Source organism: Crotalus tigris, unplaced genomic scaffold (assembly GCF_016545835.1).
Source record: "Crotalus tigris isolate CLP2741 ecotype Arizona unplaced genomic scaffold, ASM1654583v1 scf7180000024424.1579004, whole genome shotgun sequence".
Classification (NCBI taxonomy): domain Eukaryota; kingdom Metazoa; phylum Chordata; class Lepidosauria; order Squamata; family Viperidae; genus Crotalus; species Crotalus tigris.
The window spans coordinates 399,307-426,817 of record NW_024100591.1 but is presented as its reverse complement, the minus strand read 5'-3'; the positions used below and the strand labels follow the sequence as shown (position 1 = coordinate 426,817).

Here is a 27,511-nt window from a genome sequence, read left to right as displayed (position 1 = left end):
TAGGTATAGATATTTAAAGAAAACAATGTTTAAAATTGTGTTTTGGGGATTCTTTATAGAATGATGGATAATAATATAAGTACAATATTAGAAAAGGTTTAGAGTATATTACAATGTGTGTTTAATGTTTGCAATTATTATCTTTTAGAGAAGATATTTTGTTTAATTTAATGTTTTTAGATTTGTTTAGGATTTATATGTGTTTTAAGTTTTTTTTATTTTTTATTTTCTTTGAAAAATTTTAATTAAGCCTGTACTCAGCTCTGGGAAGGTTGAGGGAGGGTATGGGAGGTTTGGGGAGATGGGGGAGGGTATGGGAGGGTGGGGGGTTTGGGGAAGGGATTTGTTTTGTAAAATTCAAAAACTTTCAATAAAAAAAGGGCGCTAATCACTGGATGTTGCGCCAGGGAGGTAAAGTTGTCACAGGAAAATACAGTTGAAAGGGCCGATACCTGTCTGCGAATAGTGTTGACTGAAAGGCCCTTATTAAGTCCTTCCAATAGGTAATCTAGGATATTGGGAATAGATACTGCGGTTGGATCTAGGTGAAGAGGAACGCACCACCTGCAAAAGCCTTTCCATGTAGCATCGTAGATCCTGTTTGTGGAAGGTCTTCTTGATGCTTGTATGATCGATATCACCCCTGAGGAGTAGGATTGCTTGGCTAAACTTTGCCGCTCAAATGCCAAATGGCTAGTTGTAGCCACTGCGGATCTGGATGTAAGAGCCTGCCCTGACTGAGACTTACTCGGTCCGGGGGAATCCTCCATGGGGGTGATATCGAAAGGTCCACGAGGTCTGCAAACCACGGGCGCCATGGCCAAGGAGGAGCAATCAAGATTACCTCTGCACCTTCCAGGATCAACTTGCGTATGGTTGCCGGTATTAATGGCAGCGGTGGGAAGGCGTACAGGAGTTGCGCCGGCCACCGACACCTGAGAGCGTCCGTTCCCTCCGATCCCGGAGTCGGGAATCTGGAGAAGAACCTGGGGAGTTGTGTGTTCTTCAGAGTGGCAAATAGGTCCAGATGCATCTGCCCGAACCTCCGGGATATCTCCTTGAACAGAGCCATATCCAGTCGCCATTCCGATTGGTCCACCTTGGCTCTGCTCAGGAAGTCTGCCTAGAGATTCGTCTCCCCTGAGATGTGTTCCGCTCTGATGGAGCTCACATTGGTTTCTGCCCACCGAGCCAGGGCTAATGCCTCCTTCATTAGTTCCGCGGATCTCGTTCCTCCCTCCTTGTTGACATGGGCCTTGGCTGCTACATTGTCTGTTAGAACGAGAACGTGTCTTCTCGTTACTAGGTGGGAGAATTGACGTAGAGCCAGGTGAATGGCCCGAAGCTCCAGCCAATTGATGCTGTGAGAAAGATCCTTCTGATCCCACTGGCCCTGCGCTATCTGGGTTCCCAGATGGGCCCCCCATCCGAACAGGCTCGCGTCTGTCGTGAGCGTAATCCTGTTCGGCTCCCTGAATATACTCCCCTTGAGTATCATGGGAGATATCCACCAATTCAGTGATTTCAATACATGTTCTGGTACCAAGACCTTCCTGATGGAGGTACTGAGGTTCCTCCTCTGGTAGGGGAGGAGGAACCACTGCAACTCCCTTGAGTGGAGTCTTGCCCATGGGACAATGCCCATGCAAGATATCATCTTTCCCAGGAGCTTCGAGAGCTGTATCAGAGGTACTCTCCTGTTTCTCTGAACTTGGTGAATTAGCTTGGAGATGCTGGTCTGACGCTCTTGGGAAAGGTATACCCTGCACTGGGACGAGTCTATCACCGCGCCTAGGTGCTGCAGTTTCCTTGAGGGTGTGAGGTGGCTCTTGTCTACATTGACCGAGAATCCATGTCCTTGTAGAATTCGGATTGTGGTCTGGAGGTCTACTTTTGCCTGCTCCTGCGAGCTGGACTGAATCAAGATGTCGTCCAGATAAAACTGTACGCGCACCAGCATCAGCCTGAGATGGGCCGCTATTACTGCTTGAATTTTGGTAAATACCCTTGGGGCTGAGAATAGACCGAAGGGTAGGGCCCTGTTTTGGTAATGCCGACCCGCGTAGGTAAATCTGAGAAATTTCCGGTACCTGGGATGGATGGGGATATGCAGGTACGCCTCCGTGAGATCTATTGAGGACAGGAGGTCGCCCTTCCTGACACTGGCTAGGATGGATTTCAAGGATTGCATCTTGAACCTCCTGTAATTCACGTAATAATTTAGGCCCTTTAGGTCCAATATTGCTCTCCACCCTCCTGATGTCTTTGGGATCACAAAGAGGATGGAATAAAATCCTCTTCCTTCCTCTCCTTTTGGTACCTTCTCTATGGCCTGAATTGACAGGAGGTGTGCGTTGGCCGAGGCAACCAACCTTGCCTTGTGTGCCTTTCTGGATATGGGACATCTGATGAACCGGTTTGGTGGGGGAGAACAGAAGTCTAAGGTCAGGCCATGCCTGATCGTCTCCAAGACCCAGGCGTCGGTAGTGGTCTGCTCCCAGACTTCGATGAAATTGCCTAACCGACACCCTATGGGAGTGTCCTGCCTGGCGTCACTTGGCGCATTTGAAGGGTCGGCCTCCTGATCCTCTAAAGGGACGTCTGGACTGGAACTGGCCTCTGGCTCCCATGTTCTGGCGATCCTGGGGATGATCCTGCCTTGAGTAGAAGGACCGTGAGCCTCTAGGCCAGTCCCAGGATTGCCCTGATCGAAAGGGCTGTCTCCAGTCCCAGGAGTTGCTTGGGCGGAAACTTTGTCTCCGGAACTCCTGACTGCTTCTTCTGTCTAATTTCTTTGATGGATGGACTAGAATCTTTCTCTTATCCCTGCTCTCGCTTACATATGGATCCAGGATGGATCCAAATAATGATGACCCACTGTATTTGGACGTCGAGAGACGCCACTTGGCCTTCAGATCTGTCTTCCAATTTTTGAGCCACAGTAGTCTACGAGAGGCCACTGTGGCCGCAATAGATCTTGCCGCATACTTGGTTGCGTGCAGTGAGGCGTCAGCCATAAATTGTGAGGCGGCCAGGATCTTGGCCAAAGTTTGGTGCGCTCTGACCTGATCTGGAGGTACAGTGGTTTGCAACTCCCGCAGCCACATGATGCAGGCCCTTGCGAAGAAGGATGATGATGTTGCTGTCTTGGTCGCCCAAGCTGCGGCCATGTGGGAACGACGGAGGGAATGTTCAAATTTCTTTTCCTCTGGCTTCAAGGCCTCCGCCATGTCTCCTGGAATCGCAGAGGTAGAAAATAATGAGATCAGGGGACTATCTACTGCAGGGACCTCTAGCATGCCCGAAAAGGAGGGAGAAACATTGAATAGTTTCCTTTCCACGCTACTGGGAGCAGGTGGAGCTGCTAGGGAGAACCATTGTTCCTCCACCGTGGTGCGGAAAACTTCCGGACAAGGGATGTATTTGTCCTGCGGGACTTTTTTGGCAAAGAGAGGGTTTGCCTCCTTGCTTGTGGACGGATTCTCCTCTTGGACTGAGGTCAAATTGACCGTAGAGACTGCCTTTATCAGAAGTGATTTGAGAAGCACTGGATCAAAGAGGCCAGAGCTCGTTGTCTGCTCAGGTGCGGTCCCCTCATCCTCTGAAAGGGACATGTCCATCATGTCTAGGTCTAGTGATTCTCCCTCTCCTATCTGAGAGGAAGTCTCAGAGATGTTAGTAGCTGGAGCCTTGTTTCGTCCCTTAAGGGATGGTTGAAAGGCTACTTGGCCCTTAGAAGCCATAAACTGGGAAAAGGCATCCTGCATGAATGCCTGAAATTGGGCCGACCATATGTCCTCCTGAGCTCTATCATTAGATGCAGCTACAGTGGGAGTATGGTCTGGTGAAGTTGTCGGTGAAGAGGAGTGGGAGGAATCCAACTGTTCGGTTTCCCCCAGAGGAGACCACGTTCTAAGAACTTCCTGGGGAGTCGGTTCTGTAGTGGGCGCCACCAATGGGACAGGTGAAACCACGTTTGTCCCATTGGAACTGGTTTTCTGGGCCCTGGCAAATTGTTTTTCTAGAGCCAAATGTCTCCTCGAGGCCTCTCGCTCAGCTGTTTTGGATGGTCCCCTTGGGTAAGGTGCTTTGTTTTAGCCTTCTTCTTCCCCCCCACCTCTGACTCAGAGGATCTGCGTTTTTGATGTTGCTGTGGGGGGGGGGGCAATTTGGGGACCTGCATAGCTGAATACGAGACATTGTCTGCCATTGTGGCCAGGTACCCCGAGTAGGCAACACCTGGAGTGGGGAAAAAAACTTACGCTGATCAGTTGCAGATATTGGGGTCTACAAGCCCTCTTCTGCACAGAGAACAATGGCCGGACAGACAGGCTCCCTTGGACAGAAAGGAACCTGTAGGCCAGTGACTAAAGGCCACAGTAAGGAACAGTTGACCAAGTTCAAATTCTCCTCACTCCTTTCCACCAAGGTCAAAGGACTGGGATGTCCAGACCTAATAAAGGGGCACTTGTAGAAGTGGAAATATTTTCCCCAGTATGTGGCTGTGAAGACAGACCATGAGTTGTAAGAAGGTGAGTTTACTTTCTTCCCCTCTCTGTCCTTCTTTCTTATCTCTATATCTACTTGTTTATTTATTTAAACTCTTCTCTTTTTTTTTTTAAACAGTTATAATCTATAAGGTAAAACTCCGGATGGTAGAACTACCTAAAATGGAGGATTGAACTCAAACCAAAATGGTGTCCAACCGAAGGCCACGTCTTCCAACGGTTAAGCGACAGTGGAGCCACGAGGCTCAAAATGGCGAACTAAGGTAATTATCCCAGAGGCCCAGAAGGGCGCGAATCCTGCGCTGGGCATCCCCCCGGAACCCCGTGGGTATCCTGAAGTAACAGGGAGGTTCGCGGAGCCGACGAAGGGAAGGCCTGTGTCTTATTTATCTTACCTCCCTGTGACGCCGTTCGATAAAGGGCGACTCCGGCGGCCTTTCAGGCTTCAAAGTCTGCGCCCTTCAGCTGATTGGGGCGAGCGGCACGGCGGCTCTGTCAGCCGATCGGGCTCCTATTACTTGCGCCCTTCAGCTGATTTGGGGCGGACCGGAACGCGGCGAGCGCTCCGAAGAAAAACTGCTCGATCCCCCTGGGTAGGGCCTATAGACCCTGGGGATACTCTCACCACTCCGTCGATCGATCAGGGAACGGAGATCTGTCACCAGCTCGGAGCCCCGAGCCAGTAGTTGTAGGAGGATTCTCTGTGAGTACTGGCTAATTTAGATCTTATAGGGAGGGGAAGAGTCTTATCTATAGTTGAATTTAGTAGAATTTTTCAGGAGCAAATTTTTTGACTGCTAACGGGCTTCGAGACTGAGTCAAAACTGGGGGTCACGCCCAAAGGAAGGGTCTGGCCAAAGTTTTTACCCAGTCTGCCGGGCAGGAAGGCTGTCATAGAACCCATCCATTGGACTCTACAGCCATCCTGCTGGAGAAAGACAGGGTACATCTAAAACACAGATAATTGTCATCAAATTTGCTCGGGCCCAAACCTTAACTGTGTGGAAAAGCTCCATGTTATAATTGCCCCTTGTGAATCTAGTGACAGTTGAAAATCACATCCATTTGTTCAAAATGAGAACTTCCATCCCCAAGAATGTTTGTTTATCCATAGTATCTCCAGATAATTTGGATATAGACTGTTCCAATCCAATATCAAATTTAGGCCATAACTGAAGGTTCTATCTGCTTCCTTAGGCTGGATGGTAAGGAACAGTAGAGTCTATTATTAGCATTCTAATGGCAATTTACTCAAAAGCTCCCAATGACTGGCTGTACTACTGATTCACATGAAAGAGGAACTTAATAAAGTCTTATTATTACTGGTAGTCCTCAACTTACAACCACAATTGTTACCAAAACTTCCATCACTAAACAAAATGGTTAAGTGAATGTGCCCAATTTTATGATCTTTGTTGCCATGGTCATTAAGCAAATCTGGCTTTGCTTGTCAGAAGTTGACTGGGAAGGTATAAATGAACCTGGGACACAGCAATTGTCATATAAAGATGCCAACTACGAAGGGCCCAAATTTTGACGGTGACAGTTGTTAAGTGTGAAGGCTAATTGTAAACCACTTTTTTCAGCACGGTTGTAACTTTGAACACTCGCGAAACAAATGGTTGTAAGTTGTGAACTACCTGTATGTGACACTTCTTGCATATAAAAGCTTCTGTAATCACTGTGATCCAGTTCATGCAGGAACTACAAAATGATGCTAGAGAATTTTAAAATGTATGATGAAGGAATGCTGTAGGGCAGGGGTGGCGAACCTGCGGCACACGTGCCAAAGGCGGCACTCGGAGCCCTCTCTCTCGTGCACTGTTGCCCCAGCCCCACCTTCCCCAATGGCCCCCTCCTCACCAGCAGCCCCCAGAGAGTCACCTCCAGGCGGTCCACGTAGAACAGCACAGCCAAGCACATGGCAGCCAGGCAGCAGGGACAAGACTCCGCCCTCACACCCCGTCATGTGCAGTTGATGCTGCGGGGCATGGGCGGAGGGTGTGACTGCCATGGCATTGCTGGGTCCCTGGGCGATCTGCTGCGGCAGGCTGTGGAGGCGGTGGGTGGCCCTGTGAGCAGGCTTGGCAGGGCAGAGTGGGGGTGTAATGGGGGTGGGGGCGGGGCAGGGGGCGATGTGTTTTTTGGGCACTCAGTCTCTAAGATTCACAATCACTGCTGTAGGGGTTTTGAATCCCATTTGCACGAGCCAGGAAACCATCAATTGCTAAAATAGGAAAAGCATGAATTTAGGAGTGTGTGTCTGTCATGTATACTAATCAGAGATGGAAACCTGTGACCCACTTGAAACATACAGCTCCATCTCATACACCAAAATTATGCTGCTAAAATTTGAAAAAAATGGTTGGTTTTACTAGTGCAATTTTTTTGGGTCTGTTTGGTAAACTTAAGGAAGAGGCATCCATTGGGAGGCCAGCTGTTTCCATGTCCAAATATTAACTATCTTCTCCTCAGTTGTCATCTTCCAGGATCTGCCTACTCCCTTTCCCACCCATAAATCCTCTTTCTGTAATGTTATCACAGTTCATATGATTCTCTGGAAGACTGGGAATCCAGGTGCCAGATGCAATCCCAGTGTGACCAATCCTGAATAACAAAGTACTGCAAATTATTAACTGCAGTATGCCAGGTGTTCCTCAGCTATTCTTAATACAATACAGAATACAGATCATGAATATCAATCATTAGAGGAGATTCCAAAAAAAGGCTAAGAAAATCTCTTTGCAATCACTCCCAGAAATTTCATTTATGAATATATATGCATGTGTGTGTACATATATGTGTGTGTGTGTGTGTGTGTATGTATACGTTTTTCATATTACAAATGAATAACTAGAAGCTCTTTCTAAGTAGGACTTATATGTAAGTCCTTAATCCCAAAGAGACTTGTTTTAGACATACAATGTTTTGGACATGGAAATTCCTTCCTTTAGATTGCAGTGTGGGTCTCTCTGTTTCAGAGTTCTCCATCCATGGACACGAATTTTTCAAGCTCTCACAATCATAACTGAAACAAGAAAATAATGGAGACTAATTCATCAAGGCTGATCTGAAACCATCCTTCCCCAATGCATCAGGATTTGGTAGGACATTTAGCAATATGCAAATCTACAACAGATGCCAAAATATCACCAAGGTATTCTCTTAGCTTATTAAATTGCTTTTTTAAATTCTTTAATATAAATTTATTTCAAGCATGGATCTGTCTGAGCTTAATAATCAAAACCTGCATATATTAGACAGGAGAACAAGATAATACATGCATTCTCTAGATGTTTGGGCACTTTTGCTGTCTGATCAGAAGTCATTTCCCAACAATGAAACCTATGGATCCTATGCTAATGCTCTAACTTCTCTTGTCATTTTCAAACAGGCTTGTGTTTTTTTTCTTTCTTTGACAAAGTCATTTTGAAAAGACAGCAGAAAATGTAAGTCTGTTCTCACTCCTCTTCTTTATTTTTCATTTGACGTACACTCATTTAAGAAGTTCTCCCATCATCTCTATCTTTAAATATATAACAATATATAAAAGTTACAGATAAAAAAATTATGAGGTGAAAAATATGTGCACTGTAGGCAGTTCAGTCCTCTCTCTGATAGTTTAAAATGATAGTCAAAGCAGAGAAGTAACAGATGACAGGCCCTGAGTTCTACTTATGACCATGGGTGGCTAAGTCTATAAAGAATCCCTTTCTGTTTGCTAAATTAAAGGCTGCATGACATATAACTTCATGGATTTAAACCTTTATAGATTTGGGGGATGATTAAACACAGCATGGCTTTCCCTGATAGTCCAAACTGCCAGTTACCCCAATTCACACCATGACCAGGCTTTCTGCACTCATGCTATTTTCTGAAGGGATAGAGGATCAAACAATCATATGGCTATGAACCAAGCACTTGGGGGGATGCCCCATATTAAATGTCATGGCCTAAGGTCAGAGATATCTTGGGAATAAACACAACTGGAAGAACAAACCTCACATCAATCAGATGACTATACCTCTCTACAATAAATGAAATTTACATATAGAGATCCAATGAACTCTCACATCTTTCTTGGGGAGATAGCTTCCTTTACTTCCATTTCTTTCTTTTTTCTTTCTGTCTCTTCTTAGAGCAGTGCCTCGATTTTGACTAAAAGCTTTAAAAAAACAGACTATGTTTACCTTATAATGCTCATACAAATTAAAATTTAAAAGATCATGAGAAATCCACTTGTTTTTTTCAGAATAGAATAGAATAGAATAGAATAGAATAGAATAGAATAGAATAGAATAGAATAGAATAGAATAGAATAAACAGAGTTGGAAGGGACCTTGGAGGTCTCCTAGTCCAACCTCCTGCTCAGTCAGGACACTCTATACCAATTCAGACAAATGGTTGTCCAGTCTCTTCTTAAAAACTTCCACTGTTGGAGCAGCCACAATTTCTGGAGGCAGGTTGTTCCACTGATTAATTGTTCTGTCAGGAAATTAGTTCTAAGTTGCTTCTCTTCTTGATTAATTTCCATCCATTCTTCTTGTCCTGCTTCAGGTGCTTTGGAGAATAGCTTGACTCCCTCTTCTTTGTGGCAACCCCTGAGATATTGGAACACTGCTATCATGTCACCTCTAGTCCTTCTTTTCATTAAAAAAGACATACCCAATTCCAGCAACCGTTCTTTATATGTATTAGCCTTCAGTCCCCTGACCATCTTTGTTGCTCTTCTCTTCACTCTTTCTAGAATCCCAACATCTTTTTTACATTGGGGTGACCAAAACTGGATACAGTATTCCAAGAGTGACCTTACCAAGGCATTATAAAGTGGTATTAACACTTCATGTGATCTTGATTCTATCCCTCTGTTAATGCACCCTAGAACTGTGTTGGCTTTTTTGGCAGCTGCAGCACACTGCTGGGTCATATTTAAGTGATTGTCCACTAGGACTCCAGGATCCCTTTCACAGTTACTATTGTTGAGCAAAGTACCACCTATACTGTACCTGTACATTTGGTTTTTCTTGCCTAAATATAGAACCTTACTTTTTTCACCATTGAATTTCATTTTGTTAGATAGCACCCAATGTTATAATAATAATAATAATAATAATAATAATAATAATAATAATAATAATAATAATAATAAAGTTGGAAGGGACCTTGGAGGTCATCTAGTCCAACCCCCTGCTCAGGCAGGAAACCCTATACCATTTCGGACAAATGGCTCAAGCAGAACTAAAAGCAATGGATAGGCAGACCAGAAAAATAATGACAATGAATCATGCCCTTCATCCACGCAGTGACATTGATAGACTTTATCTACCAAGGCAAATAGGTGGGCGTGGAATGCTACAAGTACATCAGATGGTTGAAGAAGAAAAAATGGCTTTGGAAGAATATCTGAAGAACAATGATGAAGATGCACTGAAATTAGTATATCAGGAAGGCTTACTAACTACTGGAGAGACCAAACTGGCCTACAAGAAAGACCAAATGAAGAACAGAATAGAGGCATGGGAAGACAAAGCACTACATGGCCAATACATGAAAAAAATAGCTGGGAAAGCAGATAATAATAAAACCTGGCAATGGCTAAGAGCAGGAAAATTGAAGAAAGAGACCGAGGGACTAATTCTGGCTGCACAAGACCAAGCCTTAAGGACAAATGCATACAAAGTCAAAATTGAGAAGACAGCAACAGACAGTAAGTGCCGCCTATGCAAAGAAGCTGAAGAAACAGTGGACCACTTGGTAAGCTGTTGCAAGAAGATTGCACAGACTGATTACAAGCAGCGGCATGACAAAGTAGCAACAATGGTGCATTGGAAGATCTGCAAAAAATATCATTTGCCTGTAAGCAAAAACTGGTGGGATCATAAAATAGAGAAAGTCATAGAAAATGATAAAATTAAACTGCTCTGGGACTTCAGAATTCAAACAGACAAGCACCTGCAACATAACACCCCAGACTTAACAATTGTCGATAAGAAAGACAAAAAAGTCTGGATAGTGGATGTGGCAGTGCCTGGAGATAGCAGAATAGAAGAGAAAGAACTGGAGAAGATAACAAAATACAAAGACCTACAAATAGAAATAGAAAGACTGTGGCAAAAGCAAGCAAGGGTAGTACCAATAGTCATAGGCTCCTTGGGTGCAATCCCAAAACAACTGGAGCACCACTTGAACACCATTGGCATTGACAAATTCGCTATTAGTCAATTGCAAAAGGCAGCCTTATTAGGAACTGCTTCCATCCTGCGACGATATCTGTAATACCATCAAACATCCACATCTGCCTATCCCAGGTCCTGGGTAAGGACTCGATAGGTAGACAAAATGCCAAATCCATCTGAACATCTGGCTGACTGTGCGATGATCGATAATAATAATAAAGTTGGAAGGGACCTTGGAGGTCATCTAGTCCAACCCCCTGCTCAGGCAGGAAACCCTATACCATTTCGGACAAATGGCTGCCAGTTTCTTCTTAAAAACTTCCAGTGTTGGAGCATTCACCACTTCTGGAGGCAGGTTGTTCCACTGATTAATTGTTCTAACCGTCAGGAAGTTTCTCCTTAGTTCTAGGTTGCTTCTCTCCTTGATTAGTTTCCATCTATTGCTTCTTGTCCTGGTTTAAGGTACCTTGGAAAATAGCTTGACTCCCTCTTCTTTGTTGCAGCCCCTGAGATATTGGAACACTGCTATCATGTCCCCCCTTGTCTTTCTCTTCATTAAACTAGACATACCCAATTCCAGCAGCCTTTCCTTATATGCTTTAGCCTCCAGTCCTCTAATCATCTTTGTTGCTCTTCTTTGTACTCTTTCTAGAGTCTCAACATCTTTTCTACATCGTGGTGACCAAAACTGGATGCAGTATTCCAAGGGTGGCCTTACGAAGGCATTGTAAAGTGGTATCAATACTTCACGTGATCTTGATTCTATCCCTCTGTTAATGCAGCCGAGCACTGTGTTGACCTTTTTGGCAGCTGCAGCACACTGCTGGCTCATATTTAAGTGATTGTCCACTAGGACTCCGAGGTCCCTCTCACAGTTACTACTATTGAGCAAGGTACCCCCTATACTATACCTGTACTTTTGTTTTTTCTTGCCTAAATGTAGATGCTTACTTTTTTCACCACTGAATTTCATTTTGTTAAATAGCGCCCAGTGTTCAAGTCTGTCCAGATCCTCCTGTATCCTAAGCCTGTCTTCTGGAATGTTGGCTATTCCTGACAGCTTGGTATCATCTGCAAATTTAATGATTTCCCCATCTATCCCCTCATCCAAATCGTTGATGAAGATGAAGAGCACTGGGCCCAGAACAGAGCCCACTACACACTTCCCTCCATGTAGATGCAGTTCCATTGAGGACCACACGCTGAGTATGGCCCGTCAGCCAGCTATGGATCCATCTGGTGGTGATGCTGTCTAACCCACATTTTTCTATCTTATCAAGTAGTAGGTTGTGATCTACTTTATCAAATGCGTTACTGAAGTCCAAGTAAATTATATCCACAGCATTCCTCTGATCCACTAATTTTGTCACTTGGTCAAAGAATGCAATAAGATTTGTCTGGCATGATCCTTCTGTATCTTAAGTCTATTTTCTGGAGTGTTGGCTATTCCTGCCAGCTTGGCGTCATCTGCAAATCTGATGAGTTCCCAATCTTCCTGCACTTCTATGACTTAACAGGAACAAATGTATATACGCTCCAAGTATGGCACCAGAAATTAAATGGAAAATTTCACCTGATAAAATCTATGCCCTCCTCTCACTTTAAAGAAAGTAGTCTCTAAGTTTCTCTATCAACCATGAGAATTGATTGCCAAGTCATTTATCATATTGCATGCCTCAATAGGTTATGTGTAAATTCCCTTGTCACCGAACAAAATAGGAAGTGGCCCCATGACTTTATATCCTCAGATTAATTGCCTGATTATTTTAAAATCATTAAAGTTCTAACATAAAAATTCTATTGTACACATTAGTCCAAAATTATCTTAAAGACTTTACATAGCATCAGCTAATTATTTCTCATTCTCCAATAACAAATAACAAAATTAAGGAAGCTGTTGATTACAGCTTCTGGGTCTTTTAAATGGATAGAACTGTATATCTGTCAGATACATTCAAATAGCCATAATCAAAATACTCTGCTTCAAAACACTCAAGACCTGAAACAGATGTCATCAGAAATCTTGTGTTCATCTTGGAGTAATTTCCTAGCATGTCCTGTTCTGAAAAGGGTAACATTTCTTTGAAGAAGAGTCAAAGTTCCCTAAATGCCATGATGTTCAGTTGCGGAACTCTATTATAACACTCACATTAGACACATAATTTATCTCTTCAGGTTTTATAAAAAGCAAGATTAGTGTTCAGGGGAGTAGAATAAATGTACTAACCGTATCCTTCACTTTCCCTTTAACATGTAGGTGGGCCAGTGGTGGGATTCAAATATATGAACAACCAGTTCTCTGTGTGGATGCCACTTCCAGAAGTCCATTCTGGGCCTGGGCAACAAAAAATTAGCTACTGATTCTGCTGAACTGGTGCAAACAAGCTGAATCCCACCACTGTAGTGGGCCATGGCTTGTAGTACAGAGCTTTTTTATCAGTGGGATCTTATGGAATGTGACAAGAACCGAGAGTTCTGAATCCCATGGAGAGGCTTCATGGATAGAGGAAACTCTCCACACTGTTTTTACTTTCTCCATAAAAACATATTCTCCTGGAATATGAGTAGAATTTGCACACATTTTATTGTATCTGAGAAAGGCTAATCTGGAATGCCACTGACCCCCAAATATACTTTCTTCTCCCTCAAATTCATGCCTCTCTACAAAATCATGTATGAGATATTAGTTTATGTATTAATGTATTTATTTACCTTCTCTCTCACTGTTTCTCTTTCACCTACTACATGCAGCAAGCTCAACATGGCCAGCCACAAAAGAGGTATCTGGAGAATTTAATGATAAAGAAAATTATAATGATTATGTACTGTTGCAGTCTCAGTCTATAATAAAAGTGGAGATAGTTCATGTGTCAACGCATAAACCTGTTCACACAGTCCAACTATGAAATTTCCTTGTCCCTCACTTCAGAACACAAAGGGAGAGAGGTTTGGAAAATAACACTCCCAAGAGCGGGAGTAAGAAAATTGCACAATGCTTCCTGGTTTTCAGTTTGTGGGATATAAGGCATACATCAGATCTGATCAATGATATTTACGTACATTGTATTTTGTTTAGATTACTATGGCATACTTCATACAAAACTGTCTTTAAAGTGTCTTTAATTTTTCAGCTGGCTGATTCTCAATAGTTATAAGGAGTAGCATTAATACCTATAGTAGATGCTCATCCATACCTATTCAAAATGCTGATAACCCAAAATCTTACAGTTTGAGTCCTGATCATCAAAAGATATGTATTCTCCATACAACAACATCAAGGTTTTATGATCCTAACAGGATACTTCCTATTCCCTGAATGCCTTCCCATCATATGCCATAGAAAGACAGATTTATTTTATTTTTAGTATTAGTTACCTAATACATAAGTACACAAAGTATGAAGAGAGGTTTTAAACATCTTTATATCTGGGTAATTATGTATAGAACCTAAATGTAAATTCATAATATCATCACTGCTTTCAATTGTTTCTACAATTTTCTACAACAGAGAAGGGGAAACTTTTTATTTCCAACTCAAAGTGTAGAAGTACCTTTCAAATCTGTCTTAAACTTATATAGAACATACAAAGCTGCTTTATTGCTGAAAGACTGTGATTTATGAATTGTCACCACAGACTGTGATCCCTTCTTCTGAAGAGGAGAGAATCCACTGCCAAAAGGAATAATGAAAGGAATAAGAACACCTTGAAAGACATGCCTTAAGAAATCAAAAGGCCAGAATCCCTAAAGGCTGAAATTCAGAGAATCAACAGCACCTTTAGCAACTCCTTTAATTAGCCTTCAAGCAAAAGATTTATATATCAGAGGACACGGTTATGAGATAAGGCTGATTCGACAATAAACACTTTGGCAATAAAACAAAGCATATTAGACACACTACTGGATACCTGCCAAATCCAGTGGCTATAAATAAATCCTTCAATTGTAAATCTATGGCCAATACCAGAAACTTACTACTCCCAAATTACATGTCACTGAATATGTGTACCTACTGGGGAGAACCATTCAGCAGTTAAGAATGGTGTGTATATTATCTTTCTGAAGATTCATGTTCATACCTCATAAAGAACTATAACAAATAACTTTTCCTCCTTGAAGCCACTTCATTTGCCACCTAGACTCACTATACCAGTGAGATAGGTAGTATAAAAATTTAATAAATAAATAAATTTGAGCAAAAGACACTGACTTGCTCATAGACTGAAGATAATGAATATAAGCCAATCATTAGAAGTCAGATACTAAGACAGTTTCAACTGCCATCTGTAATTGACTCCAAGGAAATATATAAGATACTAAGACAAAAGCATGAAACCCATAGTCTAAAAGCTGCATTAAAAGGAAGAGGCAAAGGGCCAGCTCATTCACTTACTCTCCCCACTTTTTAAAAAAGCAGGCCATAGAGTAGCATCAATACAACCCTGGGAGATGCCTTTGTTACCTTCAAAACAAATAGATGGACAAAGGAGGGTGTAGCAGAAGGAGTGGCAAAACCTGGGGACGAGTCAAAAGAGGAATCAGCCCAGAGCCTCTACAAAGTAAGAAATGGACTAAGTATCCCCTCTTGAATTCCATTAAGCCTTATATAATGTCAAGATAGTGTTAACCATTAATTGAGTAGATTCTTGTGCAGAGGCACGATAAGTAATACCTCAGTTTAATTGGAACTTCACATGTGGTTCTGGTCTTTTGCACTTGATTTGGGGGGGAGCATGTAGCACTTTGGATTCAGAGGGAGAAAGACGTTTTGGAGTACATATGGACACCCATTGGCTATTCTTTAAATTAAATGTGTCTTTACCAGGATTGTACAGCAATTGCATGCAGCCACAAGTGGAAAAGATGCAGCTGCTTTAAAGAATTGCTAACAGATGCCATGTCAGCATGCCCACACATTTCAGCATTTTTTTCCTTTCAAATCCAAAGTGCTACACAGGCCTAATCTTGTTTTTAAAGTCAAAGTATGCTACCCTGTGCTGAAATAATAATTCAAAGTAGTATTAATAAACTTAAAGAAGAAGAAAAAAAGAGCTTACTGAATTACTGACATGTTTGGGGAACAAGTTCCATCTGCCCTTCATCTATTTGGGTTTTAAGCTTTATATTCAATAATTTATTTACATTTAGTAGGTGAACGAATCCAAGTACAATCATGATACACACAGTTCATAATTAATGTCTTCTCAAAAGCCAACATCTTAGTTCAGAAGTTCATTTTTTCAAAGTACATGTCATACTGAGATTCCAAAATAATGTTCAGTCTAAACTAGAGTCATTAAATTAGGACATATCATAAAGCCATTGCAAAAATGCCACAATGGGAATCAAAGCCGGATTTCATCCGAAATTAGTCTGGTACTTTTCAGAGCTTTTGCAGTAGCCCAAAATCCTAAGTTTAAAATCTAAAATCTAAAAATCCTATATTTTAGAATTTGACAGGCTACGAAAGGGAATATGGCCATTTTTAGTCATTTTCATTCCACTCTTCCATCCAATCAAGCCCCACTTGGGCTTTACCATTAAAAAAGGGATTTCCTATCTAATGAATGTCTGGGTTGTTTGTTTTGGGGTGGTTTTTTTTTAGTCCATAGAATATATGGACAAATTGCCCCCTCAGTTCTGTTTCTGAGGCCCTGCTTATATGACTTGCATGACATTGGACTTGGTTACTTGAGGAACCACATATCTCTCATAGCATCTGCCTGGTCGATTCAATCCTGCAGGGTTGGTACACTTCAGATTCCTTCAGTTAAACAGTACCAACTACTGGGACTTTGGAATTCAACTTCTCTGCAGCAGTGCCTCCTCAAGTTTCCGCCCCCCCCCCTCTCAAGATCCAGGAATGGTCCTCACTCCTGTTGTTTAGAACAGCCATGGAGACCTGCCTCTTCACTCAAGCCTTTGGCAAGGGAAAGTGAGATCCTCGTTTCATCACACTTGCCACCTTTTATCTTTACTTGGTTTTATTGTAATTTCTTTGTTTGGTTGTTATGAGCTACCAAGAGTCATTGATGGTCAGGAGGCATGACACTTTAATAAATTGCTGTTATTATAAATTGTTCACAGCCTCCTTCTAATACTACATTCTGATTCAGCATGTACTTTTCCCTTGTGTTTCCTATGACAAAACTTACATATTATAATGAAGCATTAAACTTTTTATCTCAGTGTTCCCTAAGTAGAGTTCACAATATCTTAAAGTACTTTATGCCCACCCTTCTCTAGCAGTCATTACTGATGCAGTCGTACAATGTTTACCTTATAAATAAGAAGTAACTAAGTAGAAATCCTTTTATTTATTTCCAGATAAGTGAGCACATAATAGTAATCCTTTTAATATTTTTTTTAATCAAATGGATGTAATATACCCAAGAAATGCTAAAAAGCTTACTTTTCAACTTTTTTTCCTCTGCAGCCAAGGTTGTTTCCCATAAGACTATAGAGAATTACTTGTCAATAAAATCCTATTCATATTTTTCTTAGTCCCACTAAGTCTGATGACCTAACTTATTTATTTATTATTCCCAGTTTATGGCCTGAATCAAATCACAAAATTGATCATCTTTGATTTTTTTACTTATTCAATGAGAGGGATTTGTCTCGAATATTAAACATATAAAATATTGATAGGTGTTGCCTTGATCTACACAATCTATAGAAAATAATCTTCCACTCATTGGAACTTTGGTCTGCTAACATCATTTTTTAAGATTTCTTTTCAGTACAGGCAGGCAGTAACAAAATAAGGCTATATTAAACATTCCAAATCTAGGCTCAGGTTTTAACTATTTATTACATTTCTAATACAGCCAATAATTGAACTGACATCCATTATACAAACCATCTTTCATGAAAACCAGCATAAAAATTTCTGCAGACTCCAATACAGACTCTATCTATAGAGGAGTTATCTTTTATGACTTCTTTATGTTTTCTCTCTTTCTCTTTCGGTTACAAGCAGCGTGATCACTCACATTTCCCTTTCCTTACCTTTACTATTCATTTGCCCAGTGTAGCTGCTTTCTTGTTTTGCCACCCTGTGATTCCTTTCCATCCTCTCCCCCCATCCCTCTTGGAGTCTGCTGCCTCTGATCATTGAAATACTTTCTTCCACAGAAACATTTCCTTTCTTAAAACTGCTCACCCTAGAATCGCTAGCTTGTGGTTAATTCTCTGCATGTGAGGGATTTTGTGAATGAAGGGCAGTTTACCCAGCCTGATCTCATTCTAGAGTTCTTCCTAGCTCAGCTTGCCAAATGATTTCTATCAGCTCACATCATGGTTTATGCTAAATAATTAGTAATAATACTGGAGCACCACTTGAATAACATAGTCATTGACAAATTCACCATTAATCAATCGCAAAAGGCAGCTTTATTCAGAACAGCTTATATCCTGCCATGATACTTCTAACACCATCAAACATCCACATGTGCCTATCCCAGGTCCTTGGGAAGGACTTGATACCGGTAGGTGGACAAAAATGCCAAGTCCAGTCTGAACAGACTGGACAGACAGACCATAACGAACAGAAAAAAGACATGGGAAGAAAAAGTGATCAGTACATTTTAAAAAACACCAGGCAAAGCAGATAACAAGAGCTGGCAATGGCCAAGGGCAGGAAAATTGAAGAAACAGACCAATGAGTTAATTCTGGCAACACAAGACCAAGCCTTAAGAACAAATAAACACGAAGCTAGAATTGAGAAGACAGCAATAGACAGCAAATGTGGTCTCTGCAAAGAAACTGAAGAAACAGTAGGTCACCTGGTTAGCTGCTGCAAGATCACACAGACTGACTACAATGGCATGACAAAATAGCAAGAATAGTGCATTGGTAGATATGTAAGGAATACCATTTGCCTGGAAGCAAGAACTCGTGGAACTATAAAAGAGAAAGAAATAGAAAATGAAGAAGCTAAATTGCTCTGGGACTTTAGAATTTGAACAGACAGGCACTTGGCACCTAACACCCCAGACTTAACAATTGTTGATAAGAAAAACAAAAAAAGTCTGGATAGTGGACATGGCAGTACCTGGAGACAGCAGAATAGAAGAAAAAGAACTGGAGAGAAATCACAAAATACAAAGACCTTCAAACAGAAGTAGAACAAATGTGGCAAAAGAAAGCAAAGATAGTACCAATAGTAATAGATGCCGTGAATGCAATCCCAAAATACCTGGAACACTACTTGAACACCACCAGTCAATTGCAAAAGGCAGCTTTATTCAGAACAGCTTACATCCTGCAATAATACTTTTAACACAATTAAACATCTGCCCAACTTGATAGATGGACAGAATCTAAACACCTGGCGGACTGTACAACAAATAACAATAATAAATTTAATAAATAAATATAATTTAATAAGTAAATATGCAAATAATCTGAGAGATAAGCACTGAAAAATACAATTATATATTGGCATGTTAATAAATTTTTATTCTAACTTACTGACTTTTTTCTGCCAAAAAAAATTAGTCTCCCAACTTTCCAAAGCAACATAGAATGGTTTCAGATGTGGTTCCAACCATGGAAGGATTACCAGCTTTCTTTCATTTTAATTTTATTTTCATATTAACAACATTCCATATGGTTTTGTAAATGGCTAGAAAATTGGTAATAAAAAGCCTCAAGGTTTCTGTCTGCCTGCCACATGGTAAAGCATATCCCTACTGTGGTTGTAGATTCTCAGTCATTTATTTGTCACCAAGTTCCTTTTTCACTTGTGAAGTTTCCAAAGCATCAAAGGCAAAGGTTCTGGTCTATTGTTCAGTGCAGGCTAAGAAAAGAATAAAGCTCACAGCATGGAGCTCACATACAATTTTTCCCTTGCTTCTCTTATGGGTTCTTGAGAAAAAGAAGCTATGTTTATTGCATGACAGCTGTTCCAGCTTACTCTGCATATCAAAAATCAAGACTTACAGTAAGATGGCAGGAACGGAAAACTGAAATATTTTTCTGACTGATGAAAGGAATCACTTGATTTTGACTGGTTATATTTGAGGGCAATCTCATCTATCTGTTAGGCTGAATTTATTATTGTTAAAAACCAACAGGGACAGTAATAAAGAAACAAGGCACAGAAACAAACCAGCCAATTCTCATATTACCCAATAGATGTTCTGCATTTAAGCAAACTGGTGCCTGATTGTTAAAACAAGCCTATCACAAATCCACTGTAAGGCTGATGAATACTCTGCCCTACTTGTGCCCTGCACAAGCTTTTTGCAGGTTTTTTTTTAAATTAGATTTTTTTTTATTTATGGAGATTCTCAGTCATCCTTGTCATGATTGTCCCAAAGGTGCTTTTTCCAAAGACAATTGGACTTTGTTTTTCCTTGAAGAAGTTTCGCTTCTCATCCAAGACGCTTCTTCCGCTCTGAAGAACTAAAAAACAAAGTCCAGCTGCCTTTGGAAAAAGAATCTTTGGGATTTTTTTATCCCACTTTAAAGCCGGCTGGGTGACCTGGGGCCAGTCACTTTGTCTCAGCCCTAGAAAGAGTTGAAGTCCATACAGCATAAAGTTACCAAGGTTGAGAAGCATTGCCTTACTGTGTTTGATAAGTTGTGCTATAAACATGGGAATCTTGTCTGCTGCTGGCATTCAAGAAATCTCCACCTTTGATACTGCTGTAGGTTCAGATTCTAAATCCCACTCTACCCTGAGATTCCTCAGCACCACCTGCCTCTATATATTCCAATAATACTACTTCAGTGACAGAATCAGAGGGGCTAAAGGAAAACCAGAGCAGAGCTTAATCTGTTTTTCCTTCAGATTTGAGACAGCAAAACTTTTCTCTTTTACCACACCTTTTTTTCTCTCCTTTAGTTTCTCCAAATTACTACAGCTGGTTCATTAAAAACAGCATTGGAAGTCCTGCCTCCTTTTGTAAAAATGGCAAAAAAAGGAAACTTAGCTATATAGCAATGTAAATTGGTCATATATTAGAGGAGCTGCCATGTTTGCAAAAAGACGGGTACAGATTCCTGTGAAAACTTTACTGTATCTGCACTTATTTTCTTGAACAAACTATGAATGCATTGTTAACATATTATCATTTTGTGCACAGTATATTACAGGCTTTTAAGTCAGCCAGTTTGGTGTAGTGATGAAAGCACCAGGCTAGAAACCAGGAAGCCATGAGTTCTAATCCCACCTTAGGCAGGAAGCCAGTTGGGTAGCCTTGGGCCAGTCACACTCTCTCGGCTCAAAGAAGGAGGAAGCAAACCACATCCAAAATCTTGCCCAAAAAACTACAGGGACTTATCCAACCAGTTGCACATATACATGCCACCCCCCTCCCATTCATCTGGTTATCACTAAAATTATATCCTGAAGACCACAGAAGATACATAAACTATGCCAGCCATATCTTTCCACTAATAATCTTATCCAGGGGTCTTCAAATTTGGCCCTTTTATGACTTGTGGACTTTATGACTTGCTGGCTGAGGAATTCTAAGAGTTAAAGTCCACAAGTCATAAAAGGGCCAAGATTGAAGACCCCTGATCTTACCTATGCTTGTTTCAGAAGTAAGACAATTTTTTCAGTGGAGCTTTCTTACTAGTAAACAAATATAGACATGTAGTAATACTCCAATAATAGCTAGCAGAGAACTTTATTTTTTTAAAAAGAAAAAGCAGACCTGCACCTCTGTTTGAAAGGCTGCCATATCACATATATCAGTTACCTCCTTCTAAACAAGCTTTGCTAAAAAAAAATACACTTGTTATGTTTCTGCTGTCTGCCTTAAATAGAAGAATTATCTTCACCCTATCAAACAACAATGGTAGCTAAAAATGAAATTCCCTAATAAAATTCAATTAACAAAATCTAAATAAAATGAACAGCCTCTCCAGGAACCTGACAATCTAGCAAGTTAATTAGTGCCATGCACACTTATTGATATCTAGGAATGCCCACAGCACTTTTAAGCAGTTTAAGTGGTTTTAAGATATTTTTAAGACAAGCTCTAAAAGCACATGATTAATCAACACAGAGAAAAGGACAGATTGCTCATGCTTTTCACTGCAAACTGCAGTCTTGTACATTTTGAAAAACTGACTGCAAAATAATAATGATGTAGAAGTAAAACTTATGGGAAACTATATTTAATTTATTTTTATATTCCCTCCCCCACACCTTTAACGATTGTTGAACAGAAGTTAAATGCATAAAATAACATCACAATAAATACAGAGTAGCAGCAAAGGTGAAAACAATTAATAATTATCCTGATCTTTGCTCCAACATAAAACTCCATAAAATTGAAGTCTTGCAACTTTATTAATGACACAGATTATGTATTGATAACTACAATGAAAAATGGTAAATTTGTTATTAATTTGCAGAAAATTTTATCTATACTGTATATACACATACACAAACACACATATACACCAATACCCATGAATAAGAAGCCTTGCTATTGTTTTGCTGTCTTCTTTCAAATAAGTAAAGGCCAAAAACAAGCAAAGTAAATTCTGCCAAACATGATACTTCCAGGAAGTTATTGACATGTCTTGCTAAATTCCTTCTCCTTCAAAGAATGAAGGAAAGCTGTAGCAAAAGAAAGGGAGTAGGAAGCTGGTGACAGGAGTGTCAACACCCAAATCAACACCCAAATCTGTCTCCATCTGATCTTCATCCTCATAACTGGGTCTTCTTGAACCCTGGAATGTTCAGGTGGGCTATCTCCAGTGGTGGGATTCAGTTGTTTTGCACCGGTTCAGCAGAACCGATAGGTAAATTTTGCTGCATTCGGAGAACCAGCTGGCTTCCAGAAGCCCTACATCAAATAAGAGAACCGGTTGTTCAGGTATTTGAATTCCACCACTGGCTACCTCCCAGTGAAAATCTTCTGCCCAGGTAAAAAGTTACATATTCACCATTTGTTTTCAACAGGAAGATGTTTCCCTCACTTGGAATCTGGATAGGACACTACAAGGATGCTCTCTTTCCCAGGAATCAGCTTTTAAAGAATGGCTCCAAATTCCTCCTTTCAGCCAGGGCTACCTAGCTCAAATGATTTTGGAATATATGGTGCTGGGTTACAAACTCATAGCTAGAGCAATCAAGAATATAATTTTTATTTTTAATAAAAGCAATGAAACAGTAATATGAGAGTAAAATTTAAATGCAACCAGTTAACGAGGCTGCAATCTGCATTTCAAACCTAGAACTCAACAATGTATAAGTATTGACAGACATAGAAAGCCAGCTATGCTGGCTCAGGAATTCTGGGAGTTGAAGTCCACGAGTCATAAAAGAGCCAAGGTTGGCTACCCCTGGGTTAGAGCAACGGTAGAATATCATCCAACTGAGCATCTTGTACTGAACACAAATTTCAAAATTCCTCAAATGAATAAATTGAATATTCTTTCCCAGCTTTATTCACTGGTTCCCACTCTTCTAGAGAAGCAATGGGCCTAAATCCTTAGGTCCAGTCACATAGAATCTCTTCAGGGATCTGCTTCACCAGGAGGACCTCAGCCACAGTCAGAGAAGAAAAATTCCTAACTTCTCCAACCCTTGAATCCCGCCTCAATAAATTACAGCTAGCCAGGAGATGACTCAGAATTATTTGTTTAATCAACCACAAAGTCATGAAAAGATTAGCAATACTCTCAGCTGCACATAGAAACACATGAAATGATGACATGGGCCTGATAATCTTATGGCACTATCCTCTGCAAATGAAGAATGTTTTCTTAGTGGATAGATTTTTTAGAATGGAATAAATCTTCCAATCATTTTGTATGATAATTCAAGGGAATTAGCTGTTTCCTGTAACTCTGAAGGGAATAATTGACACAAATAAGGCAATGAGAGCCATATACCTCCTGAATGGTATAAAAATTTGGCTCTGATATTATTAAGAGATATATTTTGAGTCTTTGGAGAAAAGGGCTTCAGTCGCAAGATTATAAGGCTTACATAACAATTATTCTAATACAGGAAGGAGCTCCACTAATTATGGAAGATTTCATACATAAATACAGAAACTAAGATTTTGATGGCCACTTTGACATGAAGATTATAGAAGGTATTACTATCCATAATTGATGCGGCATAACCTGGATTTATAAAAGAATGTGAAACAACTGATAAAACATAATGGTAAGATTTCTACTAATAATATGATATTATTATTGGTAGAAATCTTACCCTTATATTTTAATTAACAATGAAACAGGTATAAAGAATTTCTCAGATGCAAAGAAAATCTCTGATATAGTGGTGCAAATAAAGTTTTTTGAACAAGTTTTGGAAAAAATGTCCATCAAATGTTATTACTTGGATTAAGTTTATTATCTAATCCATCTGCTCAGATAATTATCAATGGATTTCTGCAGTTAATTCTTTTAACAACTTGTTGCAATTTTTCCAACATATTTCTAGGATTGTGGGGGAAAAAACCACCTACAGTAATATGTCACATATATTCTATCATGAAAATACAGCAAAGAACATGTAAATGTGAAAGCTACAAATAGGTACAACTTAACTGTGCCTGCATCATATAAATAGTTCTACTAACAACCACTTTTTAAAATGCAGATGTTGCTTGTAGTGGCTTGTTTATGCATTTATCTGAAAGAAATTATCCACTTCCATGAGTACTCCAGATACCTAAGAAGCTATTTACAAAACATGCACAATCCAACCAACAATAAATACAAAGCAGTACAGTGTTCACTGGAGGCATAAAACTAATACAAGGAAAAGGAGTATCTGTTCTAAATTAATCCTTTTAAGCCACACTGTTAATAGTCTTAGAATAACTCAAAGCTGACAAGCCTTGTCTTTTGTTTCAACAAATGTATGGGTTCATTTTTTGTTTAAAGAACCAGACGTATTTTTTTCCCCCTACAATTAATCTTACAATAAGTTTTGCTTTTTAACTTCTTCCTAATAAAGCACATGTTGTGACTTAACAAGCAATTCTAAAAATCAAGTTTTCCTAGTTTCAGAAAATTAAAGTTAGGAACAAAATCTTATTATGCAGAAGTAAATGTGTCACTAATTAAATTTAATTCATTTAAGAGCAATTAATAGAATAAAAGAAGTAGAAAAAAATAAAAAGAAAAAGCTGCTGACATTTGTGAAATGCAAACAACAGTTCACATGCCAATAGGTAAGACTCAGATGGTATATCAAGATGTAATTTCTCATTCTGAAAAGGCTGGGGGAAAATAAGTGACTCGTTCTCAACAGAAGATCAAATAGTCGCAGATGTATTTGCATGTGTCAAGTAGAAAGCAAAATTAGCAATTCACTGTTTGAGAAATTCATTTCAAAATGGATTTGTGGAAGTAACAATATCAGCATACTAAACAAATGAATACCAACAAAGGATAGGTTGCAAAAGTGAAATGAAGGCCATGTTCAGTATGACTCTAGGACAATTATAAATTCACCTGTCACATAGGGAGTCCAAAAGAAAATATTCTCTCTTATAAAATGCAAACTGATCTATAAGATTTTTTTGCACCAGCCAAGAGTTGTAGCTTGCCATTTAAATAAAACTGATCAGCACTGATGTAGCAGCCTAAATATAGGATCTCTTTCTCTCTCCTTCCTTACAAGAAAGAAAGAACAGTTTAGTTTTTTTGTAGCTGAGGAGAAAACATTTAAAATACTTTACAACTGGTGAAATTTAGAAAATTTTTATGACGCCTTAAACAGTGTCCTGCTGTTCTCCAGGTGCAAACATCAAGTGCAAACTTCTTTGCTCATCCTAATTCTCTATCAGTATTCTTAGTCACCACACTGGCTGATAAAATATACAAGCCAAGGCAAGTCTGACCTCTAGTAATTATATGGCTAGGATCTAATAAATGTTCAGTGTTCACCAAAAAAATGGTTTATTATAACCTTTTAGGGCATTTTTTCAATGTTAAGGAGCAGCTTATAGCCCTTTAAAGTCTGCACCTGCTTAATTTTGTTTGGTAGACCAGATGACTAGATTACATGCTGCACCACATATACAGATAGATGTTTTAACTGTGCTCTATACCTTGGCATCAGGTTGGCTTCAGGACTGTGTTCATTTGCTAGAATTGGCCCAATCAGTTTGATTTTCCTAGGAAAAGCAACTGATAGTCCTTCACTTTCAGAAGGTGTGGGAGATTCAGAGGCGTTGCCCTTTGAAATGACCTTTCTCTAGAGCAGGGGTGTCAAACTGCTGGCCTGCAGGCCGTTTATGTCATGCGGAAGCCAGGCCCACCCCATTGCCGGCAATGGCAAAACTCTCCTGACATGTCGCGCGATGTCACATGATGTTGCGAGTTTGACATGTCTGCTCTAGAGCTTAGACCAGGGGTAGGCAACCTTGGCTCTTTTATGACTCGTGGACTTCAACTCCCAGAATTCCTGAGCCAGCCATGCTGGCTCAGGAATTCTGGGAGTTGAAGTCCACGACTGGGAATTGAAGTCCAATTCTGAATTCTGGGAATTGAAGTCCGTGACTCATAAAAGAGCCAAGGTTGCCTACCCCTGGCTTAGACCTTAGCCGCTTTCTGGAAAATGTCTAGGATGGGACACTGGGTTTTGTGATGGCAGGAGGGGAGGGGAAAGAATTATGTGTTTTTAAGGTTTTCATTAAAAAAATGAAAATCTTAAAAACACCCAATTCTTCCCCCCTCCTTTTCTATCATCACAAAGCCAGGTATTCCATCCTAGACATTCAGCATAACTCTGGGTCATAAATTCAATAAGTGACTTATTATGTTTTAGTGGCTTCTGTACTCTTGCAGCACCGAGTCCTGCACGACTGTGGCAGGATGTAAATGTAATACAGAAACGATTTCTGCAACTTCAATGCAGAAATGATCTTAGCGCAGAGAACTGAAAGAGATCCAGATTGTAAATAGGCACAATTTCATAAAAGAACAGGGAAGCTAACTTTCTAATACTGATCCCAATGCCGATCTAGGTGGTATAATTTTTGAAAGGACACGTTCTGCCCTTTTAGAACTGAAGTAGAAAATGGGTGTAATAAAACAAGACAGAATATGCCACTCTTGCACTTCGTTAGAAAATTGAATTATAATTGAAATAACAGGAAAGGCTACTGAAGGCTGCAATCCAAAACTGCCGCTTCTCAAACCAGGACAGAAGAATTGAAAAAGAAAGATCTTTCACCTTCGAAATAAATCACAGGGTGCTCTCTCCTGGAACAGTGCTTCTCCTCCTCTTCTTCAGCGTAGTCAGGAATCCTGTGTGCTGCAGAGAGGTGAAATGTGAGAAGGAAAAGGCCCGCAACTGACAGTAGAACAGCGTTTGGTCCTGAAACAGCCATAACTGAAGATGTGCTGCAGATACGGCATCCAAATTAGGCCTCTCGAAGATACCTGAAGCAATAAAGGGAAAAAAATAGGGTCTCTTACAAAAATGGTATAAATTAAATCAGCTTTACATCCTACACAGCCAGTTCGTAGGAACACCAATGCTTAACAGTGACATTCAAATTATCAGTATAGTAAATATTTAAAAGGGGGGCTGGGGATGAATTACAAATGGTGTGAGCTGTCCCTTTCTAGAATTTAATGAATGAAAAGCCTGATTTATCAATGACACTGTATTTTTGTATTATATTGTTATTTTTGCTTTAGAGTCTCTACTTTTTCACCTTATTTACATATATACGGTAGGTAAGCCTCTCAGCATTAGTTTAGATTGGAGCAGTATACAAGCTGTGCAAACAAATAAATAAAATACAATTAATTTGGGGATGGGGTGAAATATATTCATTTATTCCCTGGGCTCACAAGTGCTTACTCATTTTGTCAAAAGTGTG

The 27,511-nt window shown here is 40.2% G+C and overlaps 1 protein-coding gene across 17 annotated transcripts in view; it reads right to left on the bottom strand.

Annotated features, from left to right (window-relative positions):
* Window positions 1-27,511, bottom strand: part of SEMA5B (semaphorin 5B) — a 543,893-nt gene that overhangs the window by 169,310 nt on the left and 347,072 nt on the right. For all 17 annotated transcript variants that reach the window (XM_039330065.1, XM_039330083.1, XM_039330082.1 and 14 more), the window contains one exon: window positions 26,857-27,065. In XM_039330065.1, coding sequence (XP_039185999.1) covers window positions 26,857-27,013 — 157 coding nt within the window. In that variant the 5' untranslated portion in view covers window positions 27,014-27,065. The remainder of the gene's footprint in view (window positions 1-26,856; window positions 27,066-27,511) is intronic.